Source organism: Mauremys reevesii, linkage group 10 (genome assembly GCF_016161935.1).
Source record: "Mauremys reevesii isolate NIE-2019 linkage group 10, ASM1616193v1, whole genome shotgun sequence".
NCBI lineage: Eukaryota > Metazoa > Chordata > Testudines > Geoemydidae > Mauremys > Mauremys reevesii.
In genome coordinates this window covers 78,253,084-78,280,126 of record NC_052632.1, presented here as the reverse complement: position 1 = coordinate 78,280,126, position 27,043 = coordinate 78,253,084, and the positions used below count along the sequence as shown (strand labels likewise).

Genomic DNA, 27,043 nt, shown 5'->3' with positions numbered 1-27,043 from the left:
CAGAGGCGCTGCCTGGAATTTTATATTCCCAACGTAGCCTTGTGCCTCTGCTCGCTATGATGGAGGGGAGAAAAACTCCGCTTGCATTTCTCCCCCTTTCGGAGTCTGCGCTGCAGTCACAGAGATTAGACAAGAATCAGCCACGCGGCGCGGATTTTTACTTGCAACGTAGCAACACTGCAATGTATATCGAGGCGGGGTGGGAGAGTAACCGTACCCCCGGTCAAAGGAAGAAATGCAGCACCACCCCTACATGAAATCCCAGGCGTGCTGGGTCCTGCGCCCCGCTCCCACTGCAACTCCCCCGGACGAGCCAAGCGAGGGGACCCCGCTTGTCACCCAGCGTACGCTGCTCGGTGCATCTGGAAGCGGAGGCTCGAGAAGTGCTGCAGCTCGCCCTGCTGCGGGACACACGCCCGGTCTCCAGTGCACACGGCGGGGCCTTACGCGAAAGCCCTGCACGCCCCCCGCCAGCAGCCCAGCAGCCCTGCCCGTTGCATCCAAAATCCAAACCCAATCCCGCCGCTGCAATGGGCCGCTCCCTCCGGGGGCACCTCCGCGCCTGCTCCCCTCTCGCAACTGCTCCCCGGCGCTGCAGGCTCCCGCTCTGGTCCGCAACTCGGTTCAGCCCAGGGGGAGGGGGAAGGGTGCGCTTGCCCTAAAAGGCGGTGGCTGTCAATCAGGCAGGGGAGGCGGAGCCAAAAGCTGGAGCCCCGCCCCTCCCTACCCTCTCCAGTAGCAGGTTTGAGCACAGTTCAATTGAGCAACTTTTTTTCCCCCTCCCCAGCCCTAGCCATGGAGGTGGGGGCCGCGGGCAGGCTACGGCTGCTGCCCATAAGTTGGGCTGCTCCTGTTTGCTGCTGAGTGGCGTGTTTCCATGGGCTTCTCCGGGGGGAGGATTTGTTAGCAGGGAAAAAAAAGGGGGGGAAGCCCCCAGAGCCCAGCAGCACCCGCCAAAGTGACCCCCCCAGCCGGGGGGGGACACTACCCCGCAGAGCCGACAATGACCAGCCTCGGCTTTGATGACACTTCCCTGGACAGCCTGGACCCTTCCCTGACGCTCCAGGAATCCAGCGAGATCACCACAGCCCTGCTGAGCGACATCGATGGTGGGTAGCGGCCGGGCACGCGGGGCAGAGCTGGGGCCGAGGAGCGGGCATGGCTGGGGGGGTGGGCAGCGCCTGGGGCAATGGACAGCTGGGTCCTGACCCCAGGGTCTGGGGACAGGGAGGAGCAGGGGGTGGGGATGTGGGGGGCTGAAGGCGCCTGTGAACCCAGACGCCTGGCTTAGGCAGAGGGGGCTGCGCTTTATTTCAGTGCTTTTCACCCTTCAGCGTGGTGGGGGTGGGAGGGTTCCCCCCCGTGTTTCTAAGCTCCGGGATGAAGCCGCTGACGTCGCACACGTGGGTATGCGAGAGGGGCAGCGATCCGCAGGCTGGCACCGCCTTTCGGGGGCTCTCTTCTCCCTCGGTGCATGGGTGGGGGGCTCGGTGCATGGGTGGGGGTGGGGGGGTCTGTGATTTCCGATCACGCTGGGGGCTCCCCAGGTCGTTACCCCCCGATCGATTTGGCTTTCCGGAGCCTGCTGCTGTCCCCTGCCCACCCCCGCTCCCCGGTCTGCCGGCTGCAAGTGGGGTGCACGCTCGGGGGGCTCGGAAGCCAGGGCCGCTAATAATAAACCCAGGCCGGCCGCTGGGGTGGGGACGCTCTGCTCCGCTCTGGCTCCGCGCCCGCTGCTGCGCTGAGCTGTGGCCCCGAGCCCCGCCCCTTTGCTCCCGGGGGCGCTGACGTCAGCGGGCGGGTTACTCGCGGTCATTTCCCTCTTGCCGAGGAGAGTTCAGCCGCGAGCGCGCGGGCGGCCTGCAGGCGGCGGGGGGGCGTGGTCCGAGGGGTGGCCCGTGCCCCCGGGCCGGGCATCCATAGGCGGGCAGCAGCCCTGCTCCTGAGCCCCTCTGCGTGCGTGATGCACCCGCTGCCTGCTCTGCACGGTGCCCGCGGGCTGCCCAGAGAGCCCCCCAGGGCCGCTGGAGAACAGGGGCACAGTGCAATGGGCAGCCCCTCCAAACCGGCGTCTTCCCCTGGCCGTGGGGAACCCTGGTGGGTGATTCGGTCACTGGCCCCTTTGCCCGAGAGGCTTTGGGCAGGATAAAGGTGCCTGGCGGAGCGTGGTGCAGTGGGTTGGAAATGCAGCGTCACCGGTTCGCCCGGCAATCCTTTGCGAGCCCTGGTGGGTCCCGCGAAAGGCTGTAGCCCACAAAAGCTGATGCTCAAATAAATTTGTTAGTCTCTAAGGTGCCACAAGGACTCCTGGTCTTTTTTCCGGGCTGTAGGGAAACCTTAGGAGCCACTGCTGTGGTTCGGGCTGCCCACGGGTCTCCGTCAGAGCCTGTGTTCCTATGGGTCTTGTTTATTTCGGGAGAGCCCAGGAACGGGTCCCATCGTGCTAGGCACTCGCTGGAATGTTTGCCTCGTGAGCTGCGGCTCTCCAGGCCTGGACAGTGCCTGGATTAGATTTTATCACATGCCCTTTTTTGCATTCAGGGACAGTGGGGATGAGGGGGCACATTTCGGGGGGGGAGAACCCCCAAAGTAATCGTGGGTGGGTGTAAGGGCTGGATCCAAAGCCCAGTCGGGTCAATGGGAGGCTTTCCGGTGACTTTGGATCAGACTCTAAGTGAGCTTGGTGTAACAGAGATGACATTCGTGTGGTTCTGCACGCTCAACCCGTCCTTTCCGACGTCCGTCAGTCCAGGAGTGTCGTCACATTCTGGTTTTGTGAGTGATCTGAAGCCCCTGATTCAGTTCCAGCGGGTGCTGCATGTCTAGCTAGTCAGAGGGTGCATTTTGTGTCTCAGAAGGGCACCTGTGGCAAAGCCACTGGAGCTTGTGAGGTGCTTAGGGCAGCTAGCTGTGGAGAAAGGCATGCATGCGGCTGTTGGACTTGTCAGCTGAGTTTGTAAGTGGTGGAAGGCGATTTCTTTTTCTGCCTCCACAAATTAAAAGCAAACAAACTGGAAAATAACCTGCCAAGAGGGCACTTTAATCAAGCAGTCAAAGGCAGGAGGAGATCAATGGCTGGAAGCCACTGGACTAATCCAAAGTGGAGTTAAGGGCCACGTGATTAACAATGAGGGTAACTGACCATTGGCCAAGGGAAGTGGTTGCCTCTCTGTTATTTGGCATCTGTCGGTGAAATTCTCCTTCTGTTGGAGTTTTTCCATCGATTTCAATGGGGCTAGGGCTACACCTTTTATCTCCAGAGTGGATGTCTTTCCAAAAGACTCGCTCTAATTCAACCACAAGCTTAATGGGCTTGATGCAAGAATCTCTGCGTGGAATTGTCCGGCCTGCGTTGTGCCGGAGGTCAGGCTAGATGATCACAACGATCCTTCTGGGCAGGGGCGGCTCTACGTTTTTGGCCGCCCCAAGCAGTCATGCGCGGGAGGCGCCCCGGAGCCGCGGGAGCAGCGGACCTCCCGCGGGCATGACTGCAGAGGGACCGCTGTTCGCGCGGCTCGGCTGGACCTCCCGCGGCTGCGGACGTTTCGCGGGTCCGGGGGCACCGCTTGTGCTGCCGCATTCTGGCCTGGGGTCGGTCCAGCCGAGCCGCGGGACGAGCGCCCCCTCCGCAGTCATGCCTGCGGCAGGTCCGGTCGTCCCGGGGCTCCGGTGGACCCCCGCAGGCATGACTGCGGCAGCTCCGCCGGCCCAGCCTGCCGCCCCCCCCGGCCGCAGGGGACGCCCCCTAGATTTTGCCGCCCTAGGCACCAGCTTGTTTTGCTGGTGCCTAGAGCCGCCCCTGCTTCTGGGCTTTAAAATGGATGGAAAAGTGACAATTAAATGCAATCTGAAGTCTGTGCGATCGGTCACTCAAGTGGAGGATTGCCCAGAGCTAAGCCTTCTCCTGCCATGTTGCCTGGCTGGTAGTTTATATTCTCTGAAGGAATAACAAAGAGCAATACATTAAGGGTTACATTTAACATGGGAAAGACCGTGGGGGTGTGTGTGGCTAATGTGGCAAAGTTTTAAGTTTGCACTGGCAATATTAACTCCTACCATCATCCCTTCTGGGGGGTTAATTTCACAGCTTAATGATGCAATCATGCTGGCTTTTTACATTGACTGTCCTTGAGCAGAAGATTAGTAAAAGGCAGTTATGTTATATGGTCTATGTATTGCACACCCATGGGGCCCAAGCTATGGAGCTGAGAGCCAGAGCAGAGGGAGCTTTGAATCTGGCGTTCGTGGTCCAAACCCACCTCCAGTTAATTGCATTCTATTAGACAGTAAAACCTGCCTTTGTTAACCACTCAAAGGACCTGCTGCTCCCCCATTCCCTGCCGTATAGCCAGAGGTTTGGGGCATGTGCCCCTCTGCTAAAGGTGGAGCAGGTGTACTTTCAATATGGCCCTGATCCTGCAAGCTGCTGACCTGGGCAGACCCTGACCCACTCGCTGAGTCAATGAGGGCTCTGGCTCAGGGTTCGCTGCGCTGACCTTTTTTGAAAGAGGTGCTTGAGTGGGTTCCCTGAGCACTGTGAATAGGTCACCCCTGGGGCCCTGCTCCTACTCCCGTTGATGTAAGGCAGGTAACCTCCAACATTGCAAACATCAGAAGATTCCACCCTCCTCCAATCACTGTGAGAGCTGGGGGAAAGGCAGGGGCTGCTCATTGGGTCCCTTATCGCTCCCCCCTCCCCCGCCCCCCGAGGCCCTGTGCTCGTATGAAACGAGCATTTTTGTATTAGCTCACGTGTGAGTCATGTATGCCCAGCACAAGCCTGACCCCACTGATTTTGTGCATTCAAGGGGCCCTGTTGTTCTGGGCACTGCATGGACATGCAGTGAAAAGCAGCCCCCGCCCATGGAGCTAGCAGGCTGACTAGGGCCGAGACATGTCGCTCGGGTGGCATTCATAAATACAGTGAACCCTGCCGAGAGGCCACCCGTCCTGCCTGGGCAGCTCTCATGAGGATCCCTTCTCCCATGATCCGCTCCGGCATCTTCCTTAGGAGAGCCCCCTGCTGTGCACACCCCCTGCCTCGGTCCCTTAAGACTGTCATTTCTTTCTGCCCCTCCCTGCCCCGTGGAAGCTGCTGGCAGCACATCTGACATCACCATCCTGCAGCATTGTAGGCGGCGATGCCAGTCGCCTCTGTGCGTCTCCTCACCAGCCAGCCCGCCTCGGGGGTTCTCCCCAAGCTCCAGCAGAGCCACTCAGAGATGGGGACAGATTGTTTCTGCCGATGCCGATAGGAGCTGCGCTCACCTGCCAGCTTGGCTTGCTCTGAGATGGCCTGTGTGGTTCCTCCAAGCAATGAGTAATCCTGATGGGTTGGCTGCTGCAGCCGTGGGCTGGGTATGGTACCAGCAAATAGGCCCCACTGGAGTTAGAGGGAGCCCTGCTGAGGGTGTGGAGAGCCCCTGATGTGAGCTGGGGAAGCTGGAGCAGGCAAGGGCTCTTGCCAGCAACCCCACGGCAGGACTTGGGGACAGAACGGTAGAGGAGCAGGCTGACCTTTGCAAGGACTTGAGCAGCGTTGCATTGTGGGGTGAGGAGCCCAGCTTTACTGCCGCTGCCTCGCTGTGTGATTGTGGGCTAGTCACTCCCACTCCCCTTTGCAACCCCCCTTGAGAGCTGCACAAGGAAAAGCACTCGGGGCCTGATTTTCAAAGGTGCTGGGCCCCCGGGGCTCCACTTAATGTCCATAGGAGACACGGACACTTGGCATCTGTGGAAATCACTGCTGAGTGCCAGGCAGTAACCTCGCTCCCAGGGGAAGGATGGGTGCATCAGCAGCCTCTTCCGACACAGAGAAGAATTGGGAGCTGGCGCAGAGACAGTGAACCCCAGCCTGGCACCTGTGAGCCTTGCAGGTGGCTGCATTTGCTCTTTGCCCTGGGGGTATGACTGGTGGAGCAAGACTCACTCTCCCCTTCTGTCAAACTGACATCCCGGCATTCCCCAAGGTGGGCACGATGCCCAGAGCTGTTTTAGACGAGAGATTGACAACAGTCTGAAAAGCAAACGTGCCCTCCTGCTGCCCGGGGAAATCAGAAGGTAACTTCCGGTCAACTGCAATTCAAATGTGGACTTTATCCCAGAGCAAAGGGCTCGCCCTGTTTCGGAAATGCTGCACAGCTGTTGCTGTTATCTCCAGGAGCACAGTGTGGCTAAATTCCTGGCCGGGCTTCAGTTTTGATGCAGATGTCAGTGGCTTGCTTTTCGTCCCATGCTATGGGCCAGATCTCCAGTAGGTCAGTTGCATTCTGTCTGTTAAATTCCTCCCCTCTTCTGTTTTTAGTTAGCTGCCATGTCTCTTACTCCCTGTCCTAAATGGCTGTTCCAGTGTTGCTGTGCGCGGTTAGTAGCTGCCGTGTTGTGCTCCAGAGGTGGCTGCATTTTGGCGATGCTAGGGAGAATGCCATTCCTAGTAATAAATAGCTTGAGCTTTGGCAGCAGAAGACTATCCCATTTCACATGCTCCCATTCCGCGGCTGGTTGGGATGACACACGTTCCCAAGGGGGGGGACGAAAGACAAGGGAGAATGAGGATAAAAGGGTGGGGAAGAGCTAAGGTGTCTGAACTAGGCTATTTTGCCACCCACGCCCTTTACCCCTCATCCTCACAGCACAGCAGTGAGCTCCCGCCCTGGGGCTCCGCCGGGGATCCTGGACAGAGCAGGGTGGTATTTGGTGGGCAGAAATGAGGCATTGTGGGTATCTTCAGGGGAGTCTTGCTGTATTTCTCCTGGGTCCTGGGTCCCCGTTGAAAGAGGAGGGGGCATGAGCCGACTATTCCGGGAGCGCACAGGTGGTCGGAGATGGGTGGCTCAGGCCAGGGAGCTGACCAGAAACGGGCCAGAGCTATCCGAGTACGAGGGAACCCCGCAGCACAAGCGAGTTTTCTCTGACCCTCTAACAGCGCATGGCCTTGTCCCTTTGGGCCAGCGTCATTCCCTATGGCATCTGGTTCCTCCGTGGGGCCGTTGGGTTGACGTATTCGGTATCGGCATCCTCTGGATTGTGTGTTCCTTGCTGTGATGCAACAATAAAGAATTTCTCTGTTGTGGAGTTAGCCATTCCCCCCACACACACACAAACACACCCAGCTGGGGTGACCTAGGCTCTCCTGCCCAGGCAGACGTGCCCTGGCGGCATATGGTGCCCACTGACAGCAAGAAGCTTCAGGTGACCATATTTCCAGAAGTGAAAACGGGTCACTGCGTGGGGCTGGCCCCAGTCCCCTCCCCCCCCCGATGGGCTGGCCCCAGCTGCTCCCCCAAGGAGCACCCCCCAGACTGTCACTGGTCACTCGAACCCTGCAGGCCCCCTGCTTGAGGCTGTCACTGATCACACTCGCCCCCCACACCACACCCCACTTTTTTGACAGAAGTGAGCATTTGTCCTGTTTGCTGCTGCCAACCTGATCAGTCAGCGGGAGCCAACGAACGGGACAAATTCCCTCTTTTGCCAAAAAAGTCAGGACGGCCGGGACAGGGCTTAAAAAAGGGACTGTCCTGGCCAAAATGGGAGGTCTGGTCACCCTAGGACAGCTGGGTCACCCTAGGTCACCGCCTCACATCTGGAGCAGAGGGCTGTGTGGAACCCTCGTGAAGCCACTTAAATCGAGAGGCTGCAGCTTTCTCCCAAGTTGCAGACCTGGGAGTTTGCAGGGTGTGGCACTGGGGCTCCATGGGAGAAGCTGCGTCCTTTGCTCCTGATCAGCTCCAAGTCCCGGCTTGCTAAACAATCCTGCTCAGGCCCCGGCATGTGGCTCCCATCCAGGGATCCTCCAATTCTTCTGTAGCGCGGATCGCACCTTAATGGAAGGACTGTCTCGTGGCCCCTCCGTTCCCATGCACCATCTCTTAGCCACCCCTCATGCATGACCCCCCATGACATCCCTATGGCTACAGCAGTGATTGCTGACTTGGACAAGCACATCAGGGAAGCGTGGGATACCATTGCACGTGCTTCTAATGCTGTTCAGCAGCTGGGTCTGAGCAGAAGGGGCCGGCCCCATGTGACAGGCCAGCCCATTGGGCTGCAGACTCCCAGCAAGAGCTCCACGGGCCCTGGCCTGGGACTCTGCGAGCTAGTTCACCCCTTCCGTGTCTGCTGAGTGGTCCTCCTGCACTCCCAGGCAGTCACAGGTCTCTAGATGCCGCTAGACTTCAGAGAGGAGCTCTGGAGTCTCCAAGCACCAGGGCAGCGCCAGTTCCAGGGGAGGGGGCAGCTCGAGTTTGCTTTCACTCCAGTGGGTTTATTCGTCCTAGGGGGGCTGGAATTGGTGGGCGCTCATGGTGTCCCTGCTGCGTGGTCCTGGTGTGAAAGGTGCTGATGGTAGAAGTGGGAGGGGTGGATGGGGACAGAGAGGTTACACGGCCGCGTTTTTGTTATTCATTATCTGTGTTATTGCAGTGCCCGTGCCCCCCGGCGCTAGGCGCTGTACAGACTTGTGCATGGTTGCCCGTTCCTCAAGCAGGCCACTAGGGAGTCTGGGGGCCAGGGGCTGGCTCCAGAATAGATCCTCGACTTGTTTCCAAGGCCAGATGGGACCATCTTGGGCACAGATAGCGGAGGGCCTTGGCTCTGGAGGGTCCAGCAATCTGCCCTGCTGCCTTGGAGCTCAGGGCGCAGAGCTGTCGCATTGCCACTGGTGCCAGCAGCCCAGAGGGCTGTGCACGCTGGCACCAGGGTGAGCAGGGCTGAGAGGCAGGCCCTGGATTCTGCAGCTTGGCAGGGTGGGGATGGAGGAACTGGTTCACCTGCCCTGTTTTCAAATGGATTTGTGCTAGTCCCCCCAAAACCCGCCCCGTTGTCGGCCCGGCCAGCGCCGGGGGCTGGCCCCAGGTTTTTAGACTCTCACTGCGTGACTTGTCTCTGCTGTTTTTATGCCAGTCCCCCGGCCGCACCGCTGGGCTCCAGCTATGCTGCGTTTCCCGGGCTCAGTTGGGCTCCCCGTTTGGCCAGTGTGGCATGGGAGGGGGGGGTCTGCTTGGAGCCTGGCTGGCAAACGGATGGGGCCACATGTCCCCTTGCCTCGCATGGAGATGCGGCACCCAGCTCTACCCCTGATGATTGTCATTGGCTTGAAAGGCACAGGGCCAAATGCCTTTGTTCCGAGTGGGCAGCGCCTGCCGTCCGCTCTGCCCACTGTCTGATCCCTGAGCCTGGGATCCTCCCTCGCTAAGGGGGGTGGGGGTGCAGCTGTGTCAGGTGGAAGGAGAGAAACAAGGCACTGCAGGGCAGCGTCCTTCAAAAGCGCCTGGCTCCCAAGGGGTTAACTGTGCATGACCGAGAGTAACCCTGGCTGGCAGCGCCGGGGTTAAGGCAAACGGCCTGGAGTAACCCAGCGCCATTCACCTTGGAGGCTGCGCGGGGAGGCCCAGGCTGTCTGGGGGCGGTTGGCAGGGCCGGATAGCGAGGCCGGGCAGGCGGGCGCTGATTGGCGGAGAGGGATCACCTCATGCAAGAGCCGTGATTCACAATTCCACCCGCACTCCTTCCCCGACGGCTGGGGAGGCGGGACAGGGCGGGCGGGAGGCACCCGGGTTTGAAATAACCACACACGGCTTCACTGCCCAGACTCTGCCACCCTTCTCCCTCTGGCTGGCCGGGCTGATCTGGGCTTGTGGGCCCCGTGGGCACCTGGCCTGTCCCTGGGCCACGGCTGGGATGGAGTGCACGTTCGAAGGTATCTCCCCCCCCTGCGCACATACTGCTTGTTCGGTGCATATGGGCTTCCAGATGTGCAGTCTGCTTCCCCCCCCGCCAGATGTGCACCTGTCTTGTGGGGAGACTGAGGTGGGACATGTGGGCGAGTGTCCCCCCCTCCCCCCAGCAGGCGAGGGTCACCTCTGTTTGCGGTGCAGGGGGAGGCTGAAATCTCTCCTGCTTGGTTCCATTGAATGCTGCCCGACCAGAGAGCTGGGCACCCGCTTCTGTGGGGTGCAACCCATTGTTGGCCTGCAGCACTTGCTGAGCCCAGCCGTCCCGGCGGAACTCCGGTGCCACTGGAGTGGAGTCAGAGCAGTGCCTGGCCCCGTCCCTTTGAAAGCTGCATTGAGGGGAGGGAGGGAGGATTGCACGATTCTGCAGGCGGCTGAGTCTGGGGAGCGTGGGGTGAGCGAGTGGTGGGAGAGGCGGGGAACTACTCACCTATAACGGGTGACAGCCTGTCTCCTGCGGGATCCACTCGCTCAGGGACTTCCCTGGGCTGCAGGCTTTGGTATTTTGCCTGAGTCTTTCACTTTCCTTCTAGCAGCCCCCAATCCATGTCCCCACTGCCCTCCACTTGCTTCCTGAGCTCTCCCTTCTTGCTCCGTTTGGAAAAGGACATTTACAGCATCCCTATAAAGCGGAATAAATGTGTTTGTGGAAGAGTGGAGTGGGGGGCTGTTACCTGCCAGTTCTTCGGTGACCACCTGGAAATGCGCCATGCAAGACCTCTGAATTCTGCCACGAAACCATGGTGAAGGCCACATCGGAAATAGACCGTCCGTGTGTGTGTGTGTGTGTGTGTGTGTGTGAGATTGCGTTATAAGTATCTAATCACACTATGTGATCTCAGATAGTCCATAACCCCTACAACGTGCTTCCTAGCGGTGCGTGCTCTGTATTGTGTTATAATTGTATAATGCTGCTCTGTGCAGATATACAGACCCAGAGTGCAGCCGTTTGTTACCTGCGCTGAGGCTCTGCCCAGCACCGTACAGGTGTGATCACAGCAGGGACAGGAGTTACCCAAGCGGTGCTAGGCTCTGCCCGAGTGTTACAAATCTGCCCTGATTGCACCTGTGGCCTTTTTGTGTGGCAGGGAGATGTGAGCAGTGTTCTCAGGCGGCGGGATGGGTCGGAGCAGGGGCCTGGGACCCAGGACTTCTGGCTTTTGCTGACATGGTGCATGAACTTAGGCAAACATTTTCAGCCTGGTTCTGGGTGTCTCCAATTTTGGGAGCCCAGCTTAGGACCCCTGGGGCCTGGTTTTCCCAGGTGCTGAACAACCACAGCACTTCAAGCAGGGTTAGAGGTGCTCAGCAGCTCTGAAAATCAGGCCCCACGCGGCCCAGGCCGAGCTCCCAAACTCAGTGCTGAAAATGTAGGCTGAGATTTTCGAAGCTGACTAGGAGAGTTAGAATCAGGACTCCCCATCCAATGAGCGGGGCTGTGAATCTAACTCTCCTAGTCAGCTTTGGAGACTTCGCCTCAGAGACCAACCACTCCGTGCCTCAGTTTCCCCAGGCACATGGTGAGGGCAGTGATATCGACCTACCTGGTGGCTGAGCTGGAAGGATCAGTTTGGTAAGAGCCGGCAGAGGAGGCACCAGGGCAGTGCACAGTGTTATTAGTGGCCGGCGCTAATTGCAGCAAAGCCGTGGCCATCGGAAGGCTGGGTTCCGCTCAAGAGAGGCCACTGGCTCAGCGTGTGACCAGGGGCCATCTCCCCGTGCCGCACTTGTAAAATGCAGTGAAAAAAACCCAGCAGCTACTGCTGCGTGGGAGTGGAGTCGTCCAAGGTGAACAGATGCCACAAGAGACCCCGCGTGGCCTGGCTGGCTGCAGCTTTCTCCTTTCCCTGCTGGCGTCAGTGATGCCTGCACATCTGGTTTCAAGCAGCAGCTTAGACTCTGCCTCCTGCAGCCCCAGGCCCGTGTGGCAGCCTTGTCTAGGTGAGGAGGGAAGGGCAGCTCCCAGGATCTGGTGGAAGACTGTAGCTCTTGAACGCAGGTTGACCCTGGATGTTCAGAGCGTGCGTTTCCTGCACACCTGCCAGAGGCTAGAGTAGCATCCCTGTGGATTCTGGCCCTTTCTCACCTGATCGCTGGGCGTGGTGATGGAGTAGCCATCCCCTCCCCCCCCCCCCCCCCCAAACTGAGATGTTGGCCCATGGGAAACACTGCCACGGCAAGTGAGCGTGATCACCGAGGGCTGTGTTTACCCGGCTGGGGGCCCTGTCCCCTCCTTAGCTTGAGCAGCCTCAGGGCGGTATAGACAGGAGGGTTGCAGGTCCTCTCACACTGCAAGTCACGAGCTCATGCCGTGGGCCCCGATCTTGGTCCCTGCCCTGCACTCCCCCTGCAGAAACCCGGACGCTAGGCTCCATGGTGCAGGGAGAACTGGGGCAGCCTGCAGGAGACAGCAATACCTAATGGGATGGGTCCAGCTGACTGGAGACATCTCCTCTGTGCCGTGCCTGGGCTGTTTCCTTTCTGGGGGTACAGGATTGACATGGCTCAGACCCAGATTCTCCGCTCCAACTGCCTGCAGCTCCCCAGCTCTGTCTGCAGTTTGGGCCTGGCCCCCAGGTGCTTTGCTCCAGTGTTGGTGTCATTGGGACATTGGATCACAGCTGAATTTACACCAGAGAAGTCCACGACAGGGGCACTGAGCAGCCATGTGGAGGGGGAAAGGAGTGGGGCGGAGGTTGGGTTTTTTAGTACAGTTGGTCAAAAAAAGCCTCTGGAAGCCTGAAGCAAAGCCCAGACGGGGCTGTAAGTAGCGGGAAGCATCGATCCACAGGGAGAGGGAGGGTGATGGCTGCTGGGCTGGGACACGAGAGACCCAGGTTCCGTTCCCTGCTTTGCTGTAGACTCCTTGGGCTAGTCACGGACTTGCTCTGCGCCTTGGTTTCCCCTCCGTACAACGGGGCCAGGACAATAATCCTGCTTTTCCCCTTCCCGTTGTTGTGGGGCTGGGCAGCAGGGCTCTGGCTCTCGTCGCGAGTACGTATCGCCCCTAAGCCAATGGGTCTTTATTGACCCTCTGTGCTACCGCAATACGGAAAACAATAATAACCCTGCCCCATGTACAGCCGGCACAGGACGGGGCCCTGCAGCCTCTGCTCCAGCCCGCGCAGGGGGCTTGTCAGCAGCCCAGGACGTCTCCCTCCTTCTGTTCATTGTTTTCTTGCCATTCAGCCTAAGGGTCCCCTGTCAGTTGCCCCCGCGGGCTGGATGGGGTAGAATCCGGGCCCAGCCCCCTTGCTCGTGTGAGTAGCCCCCTGTGAAGCCAGGGCAGCAGCCCGCGTGAGGAAGGGCTGCAGGATCGGGCCCGCTGGGGTCCGGCCGGGCTTGGGGCAGCCGTAAGAGGAGGGGTGTCTCCTCCCTGCGTCTCCCACTTCTTGCCTGGATCCCTAAGAGTCTCCCCTTGGCGGCTGGTCTTCAGGCTCCTCCTGCTGGCAGATGCGGTTATCACACCCACCGCTGACACATGCCAAGGACGGTACCCGACTCCCCTAGGCTGGCGCGCTGTGCGTGGGTGGTTTGTACAGAGCTCGGGTGGGCTGGGCAGAGCCCAGCGGGGCTGAAGGCTTTCAGTCCAGCCTGCCGGGCTGCCGTTCTACCCCCTCGGAAACCCCTCCCTGGGGGCAGCTGATGATGGGGACTTTGGCAGCTGGCCCTGCAGCCACCCAGTAGGAGGTGCTTGAGGAGCCCTGCCTTCTCCCCCGCACGCCGTCACTGAGCGCTGGCGGCTGGGACCCCGTGAGACAGGCCGGGATGGAGGGAGCTTTAAAGCAAAGGTACCGGAAGCCAAAGGCAGCCTGCAGCCACTGAATACGGAGAGGTGACCCCCGGGGGCTGCGTGTCCCAGCGTGCCCTGCTCTGCCTATCACGGAGCAACCTGCTTGCCCTGCTGGCAGCACGACATGGTCTGGGCGGGAGGGTGGGCATGTCCCTGCTGGTACGTGCAATAGCCAGAGGAAGGTGCAAACGGGAACGCTGAGTGTACACAGTAAGACTCAGCCTTTGGCCCCAGTTGTTGGTTCGGTCCTGCCTCCCCGCTCTCCCCCCCCCGCCGCAGCTGAGATGAGTGTGGGGGGTTCAGCCCCGTTTCTAAAGGTGCCCACTAGTCAAACACCAGATTCAGCGGCGAGGCCCAGGGTGCTGTGCCAGCCCTGAGGCTCAGCTGGTGGGGCAGCATGGGGGAGCTGGCCTGGCTGGGGATACAGGGCCTCCGGGTTCTGTTTTATCCAGCACCAGCCTCTACCCTGCTGGCAGTGTAATAACCGAGCTGGGTCTGGTTGCAATGGGGGCAGCCCTCACCCCGCAGGGTGTGTGGATCCCCCTCCCTGCCAGACAGCAAGCTCTGTATTCAGGGGGACGTAGATCTCTGTGGTACGTGGGATCCCTCTCACGGCTGGGCTGGCTTGGGGTGTTTTCCAGACATGCTCCAGCTGATCAACACCCAGGACAATGAGTTCCCGGGCTTGTTTGACACTCCGTTCGGCGCACCTGCCACCCCGATGCCAGAGGCCAGCACGCCTGTGGGGCTGCCGTCCACACCCGGCTCTCTCGACGGCTACCTGGGGCCCAGCCAGGCGCCCCCCTCCACTCCTGTGAGCATGTACCAGGTGCCTCCGCCGCTGCAGAGCTTCTCACCGCAGCCCCAGCTGAGGGCCGGGCCAGGCCTGGCGGTGTCACCTGCGTCGGACATCAAGGAGGAGCCGATGGCAGTGTCTGCCAGCCAGCCCCGGCCTCTGCCCCAGCCACAGCAGGGGGTGATGACAGCCCAGAGCTTCGTCCCGGCTTCCCAAGGCCAGTTCACCCCACAACCCTTGCTGGGCTACCAGGGTCAGCACGGCTTCACCGGTGAGGCTCGGGATGGGGGCAGGGCCCCTTGAGATGGGGCTGGGTCCCGCTGAGCTCCCCTGTCTCCTGTGGGACTCCGAACTGGCCCTGAAAGGGCTGTAGTCTATGGGGCAGCACTGGAGTGGGATCAGCTCCTGTAGATGATGCAATGTCCCCCATAGCTAATACTGTTAGGGGTTCATTTAAAGGCATTCTGTCAAGTAATTTAGACCTAATCTTTTGGCCTCAGTTTTTTTCTACCCTGGGTGGGAATATTCTTTTGGGTCTTTAAAAACATGAATTTAAAAACCAAATCTCACTGAACAGTGGGGGTTTTTTGTTTTGGAAAAAAAAGAAGTGGGAGACAGTGTTTATATAGGACCTATAATATTGTCACCTCTGCTGCTGCCGGGGCAGCCAGCGGGAAGAGTGCAAGCTGAGCACCAGTAATGAGGCCCTGAGGGGGATATCCCCATGGGGGGGTCTGTTTAATGGGGAAAGGGCAAAATGGGTGGGAGGCGTGGGCTGATTTCAAGGGTGTGATCAACTCTGGCTGGTCCCCTGGCAGAGTGTGGGGCGTGATGGGTGATTGACAGTCTCTGGAGCATCCCGAGTGAGGACAGTAGATGAGCTGGGCCCTTGGTCTGCCTGGCTGATGCAGGCTCGTGGGTGGGCAGGGCCCCTGGAGTGTGAGGAGCAGGCTCCACGCTGCGTCTAACTCGCTCTCCTTTTCACCCTCAGCAGTGCAGCCCGGAGGGGCTGCCCAGTCCCCGGCCAGCCTCCCTCACTCCTCTCCACAGATGCAGCCCGTCACCCTTCAGGCTCACGTCCAGAACATCTCGCCCCAGCAGCTGCTGGCCACGGCCACCACCTCCCAAGCTGTCTCCTCCCAGATCCAGCAAGTCCCGGTAAGCTGGGGCCAGGAGCGTGGACAGGCAGCAGGAGATCCAGGCACTCCTGCCCCCCGAGCTGGGGGTGTGGAGCTCCCGCGCTAACCCTCTGCCCACCCTACAGGTCCTGCTGCAGCCCCACTTCATCAAGGCCGAGTCCCTGTTCCTGACAGCTGTGAAGACTGATGTCTCTGGGGCAAAGACCTCCAGCCACACGTCACTGGCCACCACGGCGGCCGTCCAGTCTGCGCCGCTGCAGGTCCCGGTAGGTGAAACCCTCGGGGGTTCCTGTGTGTGTGTCTCCCCCACAAGCCCACGTCTCCACCACCAGGCTGGATCTGCTGCTTGGCCTCAAGCAAGGGGGAGGGATAGCTCAGTGGTTTGAGCATTGGCTTGTTAAACCCAGGGTTGTGAGTTCAATCCCTGAGGGGGCCACTTAGGGATCTGGGGCAAAATCAGTATTTGGTCCTGCTAGTGAAGGCAGGGGGCTGGACTCAATGACCTTTCAGGGTCCCTTCCAGCTCTGTGAGATAGGTATATCTCCATATATATATATTTTTTACCTTCCCTTCCTCCATATCCTTTCTTGGTGCGGCAGCCCGGGCCTGGGACTGCCAGCCCCTCAGCGGCTCTGTTGTGGGGCATGGCTCATGGCACGTCCCCCCTGCCATCTGCAGACCCCTGCCAGAGGTGGGGACCTTCCCTGGAGACCAGCAGGGGCTCAGCCAGTTAAAGCCATAGATAATATCTGGGAGCGGGGTCAAGGCATCGGCCAATTGCAGCTAGAGAGCAGAGCTCGGGTCCTGGCTCAAAGGGGACGAGTTTGGTGGGTCTCAGCAAGCTCCACATCTCAAAACTAAAATGGAACTTGGCACGGTCGAATGTCATCCCCAGAGCGGTTCACGGGTGGGAATGTCAGGAGGGGGCTGTGGGTTGGGATTGGGGGCAGGAGCAGGGGTGGGGGGGGAGGATGGAGCCCAGGGCTGGAACAACCGGGCCGGGGGCTGCTGTGTCAGGAGCGAGGCGTCCTGGCAGAGCTGTGCGGGGGGAGCTGCCCGGGGTAGGCGGAGGGGCTCTTTCCTCCCTGCACCGTGGGAGGGTGGGCATACTCCAGCTGGCCCCAACGCCCTGCTCTCTCGCAGACCCTGGTGAGCGGAGGCACCATCCTGGCCACGGTGCCGCTGATGGTGGATGCCGACAAGCTGCCCATTAACCGGCTGGCGGCCAGCGGGAAGCCAGTCCTGGTGCAGAACAAAGGCGAGAAGCGCACAGCGCACAACGCCATCGAGAAGCGCTACCGCTCCTCCATCAACGACAGGATCATGGAGCTCAAGGACCTGGTGGTGGGCTCGGAGGCCAAGGTACCCGGGCAGTGGTGGGGCCTGTCGCGGCAGGGTGGGGGTGTCTGTCCCAAGACGCAAGCGCTGTGGTTCCCCCCTCCCTCCAGCTGCTGGGTGCTGGGAGGTGCTGCAGGCTGGGAATGAGGGGCATCGGCAGAGCTGGCTGGGGGTACGGTGGGGCGGGGGCTGACGGGGCTCCTGCCCGTCCCTGTGCTGCCTGGGTCTGGCGGCCATGTCGCATCCTGTTGCCACCGTGACACAGGCATGGCCAGTGGGTTGAGCTCTGCCGCCCGGTTGCTCCTCCGCAGGGACAGCACCTGACAGCGGTCGGCACGGGGGTGGGGAGAGGGCAGCATTGCCAGGGGCCACTCTAGACCTTCTCCTCGGGGTTGGCTGCGTCCGGCGGTGGGGGGCAGCTGTGCCTGAGCACCCATGTCCCTCTCTCGGGCAGATGAACAAGTCGGCCATTCTGAGGAAGGCCATCGACTCCATCCGCTTCTTGCGGCAGAGCAACCAGAAGCTGAAGCAGGAGAACCTGGCCCTCAAGATGGCCGCCCAGCAGAACAGTGAGTGCGGGGTGACTCTCCCAGCTGGAGGGCAGGGGTGGGGTTGGGAGTTGAACCCAGGTTATGCCACCAGTGAAGTGAGTTTGGTGGTCTCAGCCTGGCCGCAGCAGAGGCCCAGGACTACAGTAGCAGATGTGAGGTGTCGTGGGGGCTGTGGGTTGGGATTGGGGGGCAGCAGCAGAATGGAGAGGGGAGGTGGGACTGCATGAGGGCTAGGCAGGGGGGGATGATGTGTGGTGGCACAGTAGGGAAGAGGGGCAGTGGGGAGTGCTGTGGGGCGGGCCAGGCAGAGGGGCAATGGGGTGGATGCTGTGGGGCACTGCCCAGCCCAGGGCGATGAATGCCCCAGCCCATTGCAGGGTGACACAGGCTCTCCAAAGACACGGGGCTGGCTCAGCTGCCTGGGGGGAGCTGTAAGCGGCAGCCTCTCCTCATGCCCCCTCTGCTTTCAGAGTCCCTGAAGGACCTGGTGGCCACATGCGGCGGGAAGACGGACGTGCCCATGGAGGAGATCAAGCCAGAGATGATGGACATGCTGACGCCTCCGCCCTCGGATGTGGGCTCCCCCTCCCACAGCAGCTCCCTCTTGCTGAGCAGCGGCAGCAGCAGCAGCGATTCGGAGCCCGACAGCCCGCTGTTCGAGGAGACCAAGGTCCCGTGACCGGGGGTGCTGGGCTGGGCAGGCGACAGCTCTGACGGGACCCCGCCTGGAGCCAGGGGCTGGCGGGTGCCCATGCGGAGCTAGGGACGGTCGGGTCAAACACCTGACCCGGGGCGAGCCCTAGCCACACTGCTTAGAGACGGTCCCTGGGCCTGGCCCGTTACCCAGCCGGCAGACGTGCAGGCTCCTCTCGGGTGCCAGGGCGTTTGGGGCAGGCCCAGCTTGGTTTGCCCTGGGTGAGGGGGTGACGGATCTGTGCAGCGCTGACTGGCTCCCAGCCCCCCAGTCATAGCTGGTGCCTTTCACCTTAGAACCATAGAATCATAGAATCTCAGGGTTGGAAGGGACCTCAGGAGGTATCTAGTCAAACCCTCTGCTCAAAGCAGGACCAATCCCCAACTAAATCATCCCAGCCAGGGCTTCGTCAAGCTGGGCCTTAAAAACTTCTAGGGAAGGAGAGTCCACCACCTCCCTAGGTAACCCATTCCAGTGCTTCACCACCCTCCTAGTGAAATAGTGTTTCCTAATATCCGACCTAGACCTCCCCCACTGCAGCTTGAGACCATTGCTCCCTGTTCTGTCATCTGCCACCACTGAGAACGCCCTGGCGCGCTCCGTGGGTACCGTCCCTCCAGCTCAGCCGGAGCAGACCCACCGCCTGTAGCAAGGACTCACGCCCACCTCTGTGCTTGGCTTTCAGGGGAAGAAGGAGCAGCAGCTGTCCACCGGCAGCCTGGGTATGCTGGATCGCTCGCGCATGGCTCTCTGCGCCTTCGTCTTCCTCTGCCTCTCCTTCAACCCCCTGGCCTCCCTGCTGCGGGGCACCAGCCCCGAGGGCACCCCAGAGAGTGGGGCCTCTCCTGGCCCTGGCAGGAGCATAATGGGCCAGCCGGATTCCGTAGGTAAGTGCTGGGAGCAGCACGGAGCCAGGCGTGCTAGAGAGTGGCAACCAGGGCCAGAACCCCCAGGCCAGGTGGCTGTGGCGATGAGGGCCAGGCCTGTGGGTATAGGGGCTGGGTGGCTGTGGCGATGGGGGCCAGGCCGGAGGGGAGTAGGGGGCTGGGTGGCTGGGGCGATGGGGGCCAGGCCGGAGGGGAGCAGGGGGCTGGGTGGCTGGGTCAGTCAGGTCCAGGCCGGAGGGGAGCAGGGGGCTGGGTGGCTGTGGCGATGGGGGCCAGGCCGGAAGGGAGCAGGGGGCTGGGTGGCTGTGGCGATGGGGGCCAGGCCGGAGGGGAGCAGGGGGCTGGGTGGCTGTGGCGATGGGGGCCAGGCCGGAGGGGAGCAGGGGGCTGTGTGGCTGGGGCGATCGGGGCCAGGCCTGGGGGTAGAGGGGGCTGGGTGCAGTCATGTGTCCAGGGTGCTGGGAGGAGCAGCCAGTGCTGGCGGGGGGCCCTGCGTTTGGGGTGCGTCCCCACGTGGCCCAGTGGGCTGTGACACCCCTGCTGGGTGATGCAGTCCGTAGAGTGGGGGGCACTCCGGGCTGTTGATGGGGCTGGAGGTAGCTGTGATGTGCTGCTAACGCCGGCCCCCCCATCCCTCTCTGCCCCCTGTGCCCAGACGAGGCCTCAGGCTGGCCCACCCTGATCTTCTGGCTGCTCAACGTGCTGGTCGTGCTGGGAGCCTTCGTCCGGCTGTTCATCTACGGTGAGCCTGTGACCCGCCCCCACTCGGAGCCGTCCGTCCTCTTCTGGAGGCACCGCAAGCAGGCAGACCTGGACCTGGCCCGGGTAAGGAGCAGCGCTGGCTGGCTGTGCCCTGGGAAGGGGGCTCCAGGCTCCCATTGCCCCAGGGCAGGTCCCAGCCCGGAGCCTTGTGCATCCACCCCACGTTGGCCCTGGTCTGATTTCTCCTTCCTACTCACTGGGTGCTCAGCTGCTCCTAACAGCCAAAACCCTGCCCCTTCCTGCCCGCCTGGCACGGCCCCACCCCCAATTCCTGCCAGGAAAAGCCCCGCCCCTCTCTGCCCGCCTGGCACGGCCCCACCCCCAATTCCTGCCAGGAAAAGCCCTGCCCCTCTCTGCCCGCCTGGCACGGCCCCACCCCCAATTCCTGCCAGGAAAAGCCCCGCCCCTTCCGGCCCGCCTGGCACGGCCCCACCCCCAATTCCTGCCAGGAAAAGCCCCGCCCCTCTCCGCCCACCTGGCATGGCCCCACCCCCAATTCCTGCCAGGAAAAGCCCCGCCCCTCTCTGCCCACCTGGCACGGCCCTTCCCTGGCCCTGCCCGCTTGCCATGCCCTGCTCCCAACTTCCCAGAAAAAGCTCTGCCCTGGCAGAGGCCTGATACTCAGTCGGGGGATTCCCCACCCCGCAGGCCGCGCGTTAACACCCTGCATCCTCTCTGCGTTGGCAGGGGGACTTTGCTCAGGCCTCCCAGCACCTGTGGACGGCCCTGAAGGCCTTGGGCCGCCCACTCCCCACCTCCAACTTCGACCTGACCTGCAGCCTCATGTGGAACCTCATCCGCCACCTGCTGCAGCGCCTCTGGGTGGGGCGCTGGCTGGCCGGGCGGGCGGGCGGCTTCCGGCGAGACAGCGAGCTGAAGGCTGACGTGCGCAAGAGCGCCCGCGATGCCGCTCTGGTCTACCACAAGTTGCACCAGCTGCACATGACAGGTAGGGGGCATCTGAGGGCCTTGCTGGGGCTGTGATTAACTGGGGGTTGGGCCAGAGGGATTGGGTCCCCCATGGGGAGACTGGGGCTGGATATGTGGTTGCCCCATCCCTGAGCGGGTTCCGTGCCAGCCTCTCACTCAGCTGTGCCTGTCCCCGTCAGCCCTGACCCACAACTCCCCCCTACCGCGCCCTCCCCACTATTCCAGCCCGTGCCATGCAGGGGGGAGAGGCGCCAGGTGTCCAGCTGCTACCCCCCTTCCTCCCGCTCGCGCCGCGGGTGACCTGAGCCCTGTGGGGAGCCAGGAGCCCTCGGGGGCCATGCCCCCCGACAGGACTGAGTGTGGGGGGCCTGGCAAGGCAGGAGCACCCCCCGGGCCAGGCTGATGTCCCACATCCCCTCGCCCACAGGGAAGCACGTTGGGGGCCATCTCTCCGGCATCAACATGGCGCTGAGCGCCGTCAACCTGGCCGAGTGCGCCGGCGACACCGTCTCTGTGGCGACGCTTGCTGAGATCTACGTGGCCGTGGCGCTTCGTGTGAAGACCAGCCTTCACCGGCGCGTCCACTTCCTGGCGGTGAGGATGGCTCGGGGGTGGGGCTTGGCTCAAGGGAGGCGGGGTTCCTCCATGCCCCGCCCTCCCAGATTGCAGACACCAACCCCGGGCCCACCCGCTGGGCTCCTCCCATCGGGGATGCTATGGGAAGCCATCTAGCCTGGCACCCCAGCACCACTGGTACCCACTGCCTGGAACCTATCCACTGCACTGGGCCCATGTAGCTTGATATCGCCTCTCCCTACCTTCCTGCTGCCTCAGACCTGCCCCTGGAGCTGGCTGCCAGCTCTGGCCATGGCTCTCTGCCCAGATAGCACCATCCTGCCTGGCTGCCCCAGAGGGGCTGACCCGTGTCTCTGCCCTGGCAGCGCCCCTTCCTGTGCAGCGCCCGGCAGGTGTCCCTGTCGCACAGCGGCACTGTGCCCCCGGCCATGCAGTGGCTCTGCCACCCTGTGGGCCACCGCTTCTTCGTCGATGGCGACTGGTCTCTGAAGGGCACCCCGAGGGACAGTATCTACAGCTCCACCGGCAACCCAGGTACCCCCCCACCCCGCGTCCCACTGCCCAGCTCCGTCTCTGTGGGGCACCAGACTGGGGGTGGGCACTGCCCCGGTGGGAGGCAGACAGGGGCTGTGCCCGCACTCCCCATACTCAGCTCTGCCGATGCCCCTCACTCCTGACCCACAGCTGCCCTGGGTTCACCTGCGGCTCTGCCGATGCCCCTCACGCCTGAGGTTTAGACACTGTGGCCTTTGTCTCCAGAAAAATGGGCCTCTGTCACACGACCTAAAGTGAGCCTTGCCTGCCCTGCCCTTGGCAATAGGGATGCTGGGCGCCCTGCCAGGCTCCAGCCTGCCCTTGCCTTTATTAACATTGTGGTGCCTAGACCCCCTGTGCCTGGCAAGGGCTCTGGGGTCTGGAGATGCAGTGTTTGGGCTCCAGTGCCCCTCCCCCCAGCCAGGATGCTCCAGGCACGGGGAGGTGATAGGGCCTAATCCCCCCCTGCCACCCAACTAACAGGCCTCTCTTGGCGTTTCCCATGGGGCCCAGTGGACCCCCTGGCTCAGGTGACCCAGCTGTTCCGTGAGCACCTGCTGGAGAAGGCCCTGTGCTGTGTAGCCATGCCGGAGCCCAGCCTGCCAGTGGCCCACGGGGAAGGGTAAGTACCAACCGTGGGGCCCGGGCAGGGATGCACCCAGCTTCTGGCTTCCTCCCAGCCTGCAGCACCCTGCCGGCGATCACTCAGTCCCCGTGCTGCAGGGATGTGGCCCAAGCATCCACCTGAGGGTCATGCCTGGTGATCCCTCCCACCAATGGCTCTGTGCCACCAGCAGGGCCCTGAGCACCTCGGCCCTGCTGGGGTGAGCCAGTGCCACCCCATATCACCCGGAGCCCAGCTGCTCCCCGCAGCCCCTCTAATTCCTGGGGAGGGAGTGGGGACCCAGGATGGTTCGTTCTCCTGGCACCCGTCCGTAACGGCTCCTCTCCCCCTTGGCCCCAGGGAGTTCTCCGATGCCCTGGAGTACTTACAGCTGCTCAACGGATGCTCAGACACCGCTGGCACCCCCAGCTGCACCCTCTCCATCAGCGCCGGCATGGTGGCTGGCACAGGTGAGGCCATCGCTGACGGGTGCAGACAGAGGGCAGGGGAGGGGGGCCCGGAGCCTGGCATGTGGCCTGGCGCTGAGAGACAGGGCTAAAGCTGCGGCTGGGGCTCTGCATGGGAAACTTCCTGGAGCACACGGCACCCAGGGTGTGCAGGCCGAGGTGGGCACAGTGACCCCGGGGAGCGTGAAAGTTACCGGCTGGAGATCCAAGGTGGGGCAAGTGGGTATGGGATTGGTGTGGGGGGTGCTGGGCAGGGCAAGGCATCTGCAGGGGTAGGAGGGGGTCGGCCAGGGCAGGCGAGTGTCTGTTGCTCACCATGATAGGCTGGCTGATGCCATCGGTCCCGTGTCCCCCACTCGCAGGCAGCGACCCTGTTGCCAAGTGGTGGGCGTCCATCGTCACCGTGGCGATTCACTGGCTGCAGGGGGATGACGAGGCGGCTGAACGGCTATATCCGCTGGTGGAGACCATGCCGAGGGCCCTGCAGGTGTCAGAGTAAGTGTCTGCAGGGATCGGGAGGGGGAGCGGGGCGGGAGGTGCATCGCTGCGATGGGAACAGCGTCCCCTTGGGACAGCTGAGCTCTGCAAGAGAAATGCACCAGGGATCTCAGGGTGGGGGAGTGTCAGTGTCATGTGATCAGCTGTGCGGTCACATGATCTCCAAAAGGGGGTGCCCATTGCATCTCAGGGAGCCAGCTTTGGGGGTGAGGCCAAGAGATGGGGCAGGATTGAACAGGGGTCGGTTATCCCAGCCCACCCCTCAGTGCTGGGAGACCCCAGCCGGGGGCCCCGAGATGACCCTCTCCCCCTCTGCTCGTGTAGGAAGCCCCTGCCCAGAGCCGCGCTGCACTCCTTCAAGGCCGTGCGGGCCCTGCTGGGGAAGCAGGACAGCAGCCAGGCCAGCTTGGGCCAGTGCGAGAAAGCCAGTGGCTACCTGCGGGACAGCCTGGGGCTCAGCTTGCCCGCCACTGGCACCCTTGACAAGGTGAGTCCCTGTGGCCTCGGCATGGGGGTGGGTGAGCAGCTGTGTGTGATCACTGACTGTTCTCAGCTATGTAACTGGACTCTCCCCTAGCATGCACCACATCCACTGAAAGGCAGCCACCTCTGGGGCGAAGCACGCAGGGCTCCAGGAAGCAGGGTATGGAGCCGTATGCAGTGGAACCATCTGGCTCTCTCGGGCCACGCATCTAGCTGTCCCCGGGGCCCGGCGCACCAGACGCACGCCTCTGCAGGAAAGGACCATCCGGGGGGGCGCAGCACAGTGGCCGCAGCTGTGGTGCATTGTAGTTGCATTGCATGTGTGAGAACAGGTGTGCAATGCCCCTGCAGTGCAGCCCAGATGGGGCTTCTTCCAGCACCGAGCATCAGCCTGCAGCAAGGCGCCAAGGCGGCCGTGCCCCCGCTGGGTACTGCAGAGGGCTACTGTCCAGCACCAAGCACCGGCCCTGGCAGACCCCGGGGAGACGCCCCCAAGCCATAATTCCCTCGCACCGGCCATCGCCTGTCAATGGGGCATCACCGTAGCCACCAAGGGACTTGGAAAGATGGGACTCAGATGGGCCAACCAGTTCCATGGCCCTGCGGTGGGAGGGTAGGGCAGGGTCAGGCCCAATCTCCCTGGGCCGCGCTTGCTCTCTGCAGTGTCTCTGTGGGCGCAGCCCTGGGTGGCGTCTGTGTCACACAGTCTGTCTCCCCCCGCGCCCAGCGTCTGGCTGCCCCTCCCCCTCACTGGTGCCCCTCTCTCCCCCCAGGCGGTTCAGCTCCTCCTGTGCGATCTGCTCCTCGTGACCCGCACCAACCTGTGGCAGCAGCAGATGAATGTCAGCCAGCAGCTGAGCTGCGTCTACCAGGCCTCAGCCCTGGAGCTGCGGGGCTTCCAGCAGGACCTGAGCAGCCTGCGGCGCCTGGCCCAGACCTTCCGGCCAGCCATGCGCCGGGTGAGCCTCGCAGGGGAGGGGCTTGGGGGGGTCAGCTCTTTGATTGCTTTGTCTGCTGAGCACATGCTTCCCCCATGGCTGGCACAGTGCCAGGGGATGGGGTCAAAGTCCCTGGGTGCAGACCCTCCCTGGGGGCTGGGCTGGCGCCGGGCTGCCCGGAGGCTGACTGTCTATGTGGGCTGCTCCCCAGGTGTTCCTGCACGAAGCCACTGCCCGGCTGATGGCCAGAGCCAGCCCCACCAGGACCCACCAGCTGCTGGACCGCAGCCTGCGCAGGAGAGGGGCTCAGAGCAGCAAAGAAGGTGAAGAGGGAGCCTGTGGCCCAGGTGGTATGGGAGCAGCAGGGGGAAGGGAGCCCATTGCCTTCTGCCCCCCAATCTCGGGGGGCTCCTCTGGGCTAGCAGGGACTGGGGCATGTGCCCAGCCCTGCCCTTGGGCTGGGAGGAGGATGCAGCCTCCATGGCCCTGTCTGTCCTGGGACTGCCAACCGGTGCCAGCTGTGGGGCTGTATGGCCGCCCCTTATGAGAGGGGCTGAGACCCAGCAGCTCATCACATGGAGAAGTCCCACCAGCTTAGGGCATGGGTGGGCTGGGCTGAGGACTGCGTGCCCGAGTGGCATGGCACCAACCCACCCTGCCTGTGGCAGCAGATGGACTCAGTTCAGCCTACCTCTGCAGCCTGCTTGGTATAGGACTGCGGGGGGCCAGCCCCAGGCCAGTCCGGGGTGTAGGGATCAGCAAGATCCCCAGTGTGTGGCTGGCAGGGCTAGCGCTGGAGCAGTTGTTGGCACCCTGGGGACAAGGGGCAGGACCAATCCCCCCATCCATCTTTGCACATCCCCCTCTGTGCAACGGGCGCGTGATCATGGCCTGGGCCTTCCCCTGCACGGCCCTGTCCCTCCCCTGGGGCCCCTCTGTCCGTGCTGGCAGCTAGCGCTGAACCAGCAGGGCCCTGTGTTTGCTCTTGCAGCCAGCGAGCCAGAGAGCCACCCTACGCCGCGGGAGCATGCCGAGGCCCTGCTGCTGGCTTGCTGCTACCTCCCGCCCAGCTTCCTCTCTGCTCCAGGCCAGCGCGTGGGCATGCTGGCCGAGGCCGCCCGCACCCTGGAGAAGCTGGGTGACAAACGGACGCTCCATGACTGCCAGCAGATGATCATCAAACTGGGCAGTGGCACCACGGTCACCACCGGATAGCGCCGTGGCCAGAAAGCCATGGACCATGGGGGTGGGGAGGCCACCGCTCTAATGGGACTGATCCAGTAAGAACTGCTCCATCAGGGCTGCTGTGCTGTGTCGTGGCCAATGTGTCTCCTTGCTTAATTGGCGGGAATGTTAGTCATTACTGCTGGGAGGGGCTGGGAGCCAGGACTCCTGGGTTCTATTCCTGACTCTCTTCTCTGACCCTGGGCAAATCACCCACGTGTGCCTCAGTTTCCCCATGGGTGTAATACACTTCCCTACCTCAGGGGGGTGCTGGCTGCCAAGTGGTGACACTGGTGGTGGGGGGCTGCCCTGGGAGCAGAGATGCTGTCATGGCGGGAGGAAAGGGCGGGTGCTCTGAGGGGGCTAAGTGTAGAGGCTGGGGCTGGTGGGTGGGGGGTTGCTGGCCGGGGGTGATTGCTGAGAACTGGCCCCCTGCACCCACAGATGGAAGGGGTCCAGCCTGGCCCTGGCTAGAAGAATGCCCCCAGCATGTGTGGGGTGCCAGAGGCCCTGTGGCCCAGGCTTTGTGCGGGCGACTGAGCACTGGCCCTGGGAGACACAGCCAGGCCCGGTCCGTAGGCACCCAAAGAGCCTCCCACCCCTCCCCTGTGCTAGGGCCTGGACTCCCAGCTGCTCTCCTGCCCTCACCCTCCAGCACAGCCCCCCACCCTGCTCCCTGCCCTGCCCCAGCTCTCCCTCCCTGCTATGCTGGGAGTGGGCACTGGGGACCTCTAGTGGCACCTTCTCAGTATTACCGTATTGGTCCCTTGCTCCAGCCCTTCTCCCTCGCCTCCAGGCAAAGCGTTCTAGGCTGCTGCCCCAGCGCCCACCCTAGAGTTCCCCAGTGGAAGGCCTCTGCCTCCCTTCCTCAGCCGCTGGCAGTGCCTATCCCGGTCGTGCACAGTGCTGGTGCTGGGCATCAACTGGGGGGGCTTCAGGGAAAGGGAAGAGGGCAGTGCTGAGGGGTTGGGGGGGGCATCTCCCAGGGCTCACAGCGTTGCCCCCTGCCCTGGCCCCTTCGCCTGCGTTTCCTTTTTAAAGGTTATTTTCATAGTTGGAGAGTTTTGTACAGACAATTAAAGCTGCTTATTTATA

The 27,043-nt window shown here is 62.2% G+C and overlaps 1 protein-coding gene across 2 annotated transcripts; it reads left to right on the top strand.

The window, feature by feature from the left end:
* The first annotated feature begins 747 nt into the window (after positions 1-747).
* On the top strand, positions 748-27,043 carry SREBF1 (sterol regulatory element binding transcription factor 1). 2 transcript variants are annotated; one of them, XM_039492755.1, is made up of 19 exons: positions 748-1,109; positions 14,169-14,594; positions 15,318-15,481; positions 15,588-15,728; positions 16,606-16,824; positions 17,255-17,369; positions 17,822-18,021; positions 18,731-18,932; positions 19,588-19,757; positions 20,382-20,643; positions 21,052-21,218; positions 21,566-21,734; positions 22,248-22,356; positions 22,699-22,808; positions 23,168-23,300; positions 23,628-23,790; positions 24,560-24,745; positions 24,936-25,047; positions 25,716-27,043. In XM_039492755.1, the coding sequence occupies exons 1-19, from the start codon at positions 1,004-1,006 to the stop codon at positions 25,937-25,939; spliced, it is 3,378 nt and encodes a 1,125-aa protein (XP_039348689.1). In that variant the 5' UTR covers positions 748-1,003; the 3' UTR covers positions 25,940-27,043. The 2 variants fall into 2 exon arrangements, with proteins under 2 accessions (XP_039348689.1, XP_039348688.1); XM_039492754.1 differs by having other exon boundaries at positions 15,315-15,481.

Bases quoted from the DNA above. Each gene is read 5' to 3' on its own strand.
- SREBF1 (XM_039492754.1), top strand. From the start codon at position 1,004: ATGACCAGCCTCGGCTTTGATGACACTTCCCTGGACAGCCTGGACCCT. The intron at 15,482-15,587 runs GTAAGCTGGGGC...CCCACCCTACAG, and splicing joins CCCAGATCCAGCAAGTCCCG to GTCCTGCTGCAGCCCCACTT. The intron at 22,357-22,698 runs GTAAGTACCAAC...CCTTGGCCCCAG, and splicing joins CCAGTGGCCCACGGGGAAGG to GGAGTTCTCCGATGCCCTGG.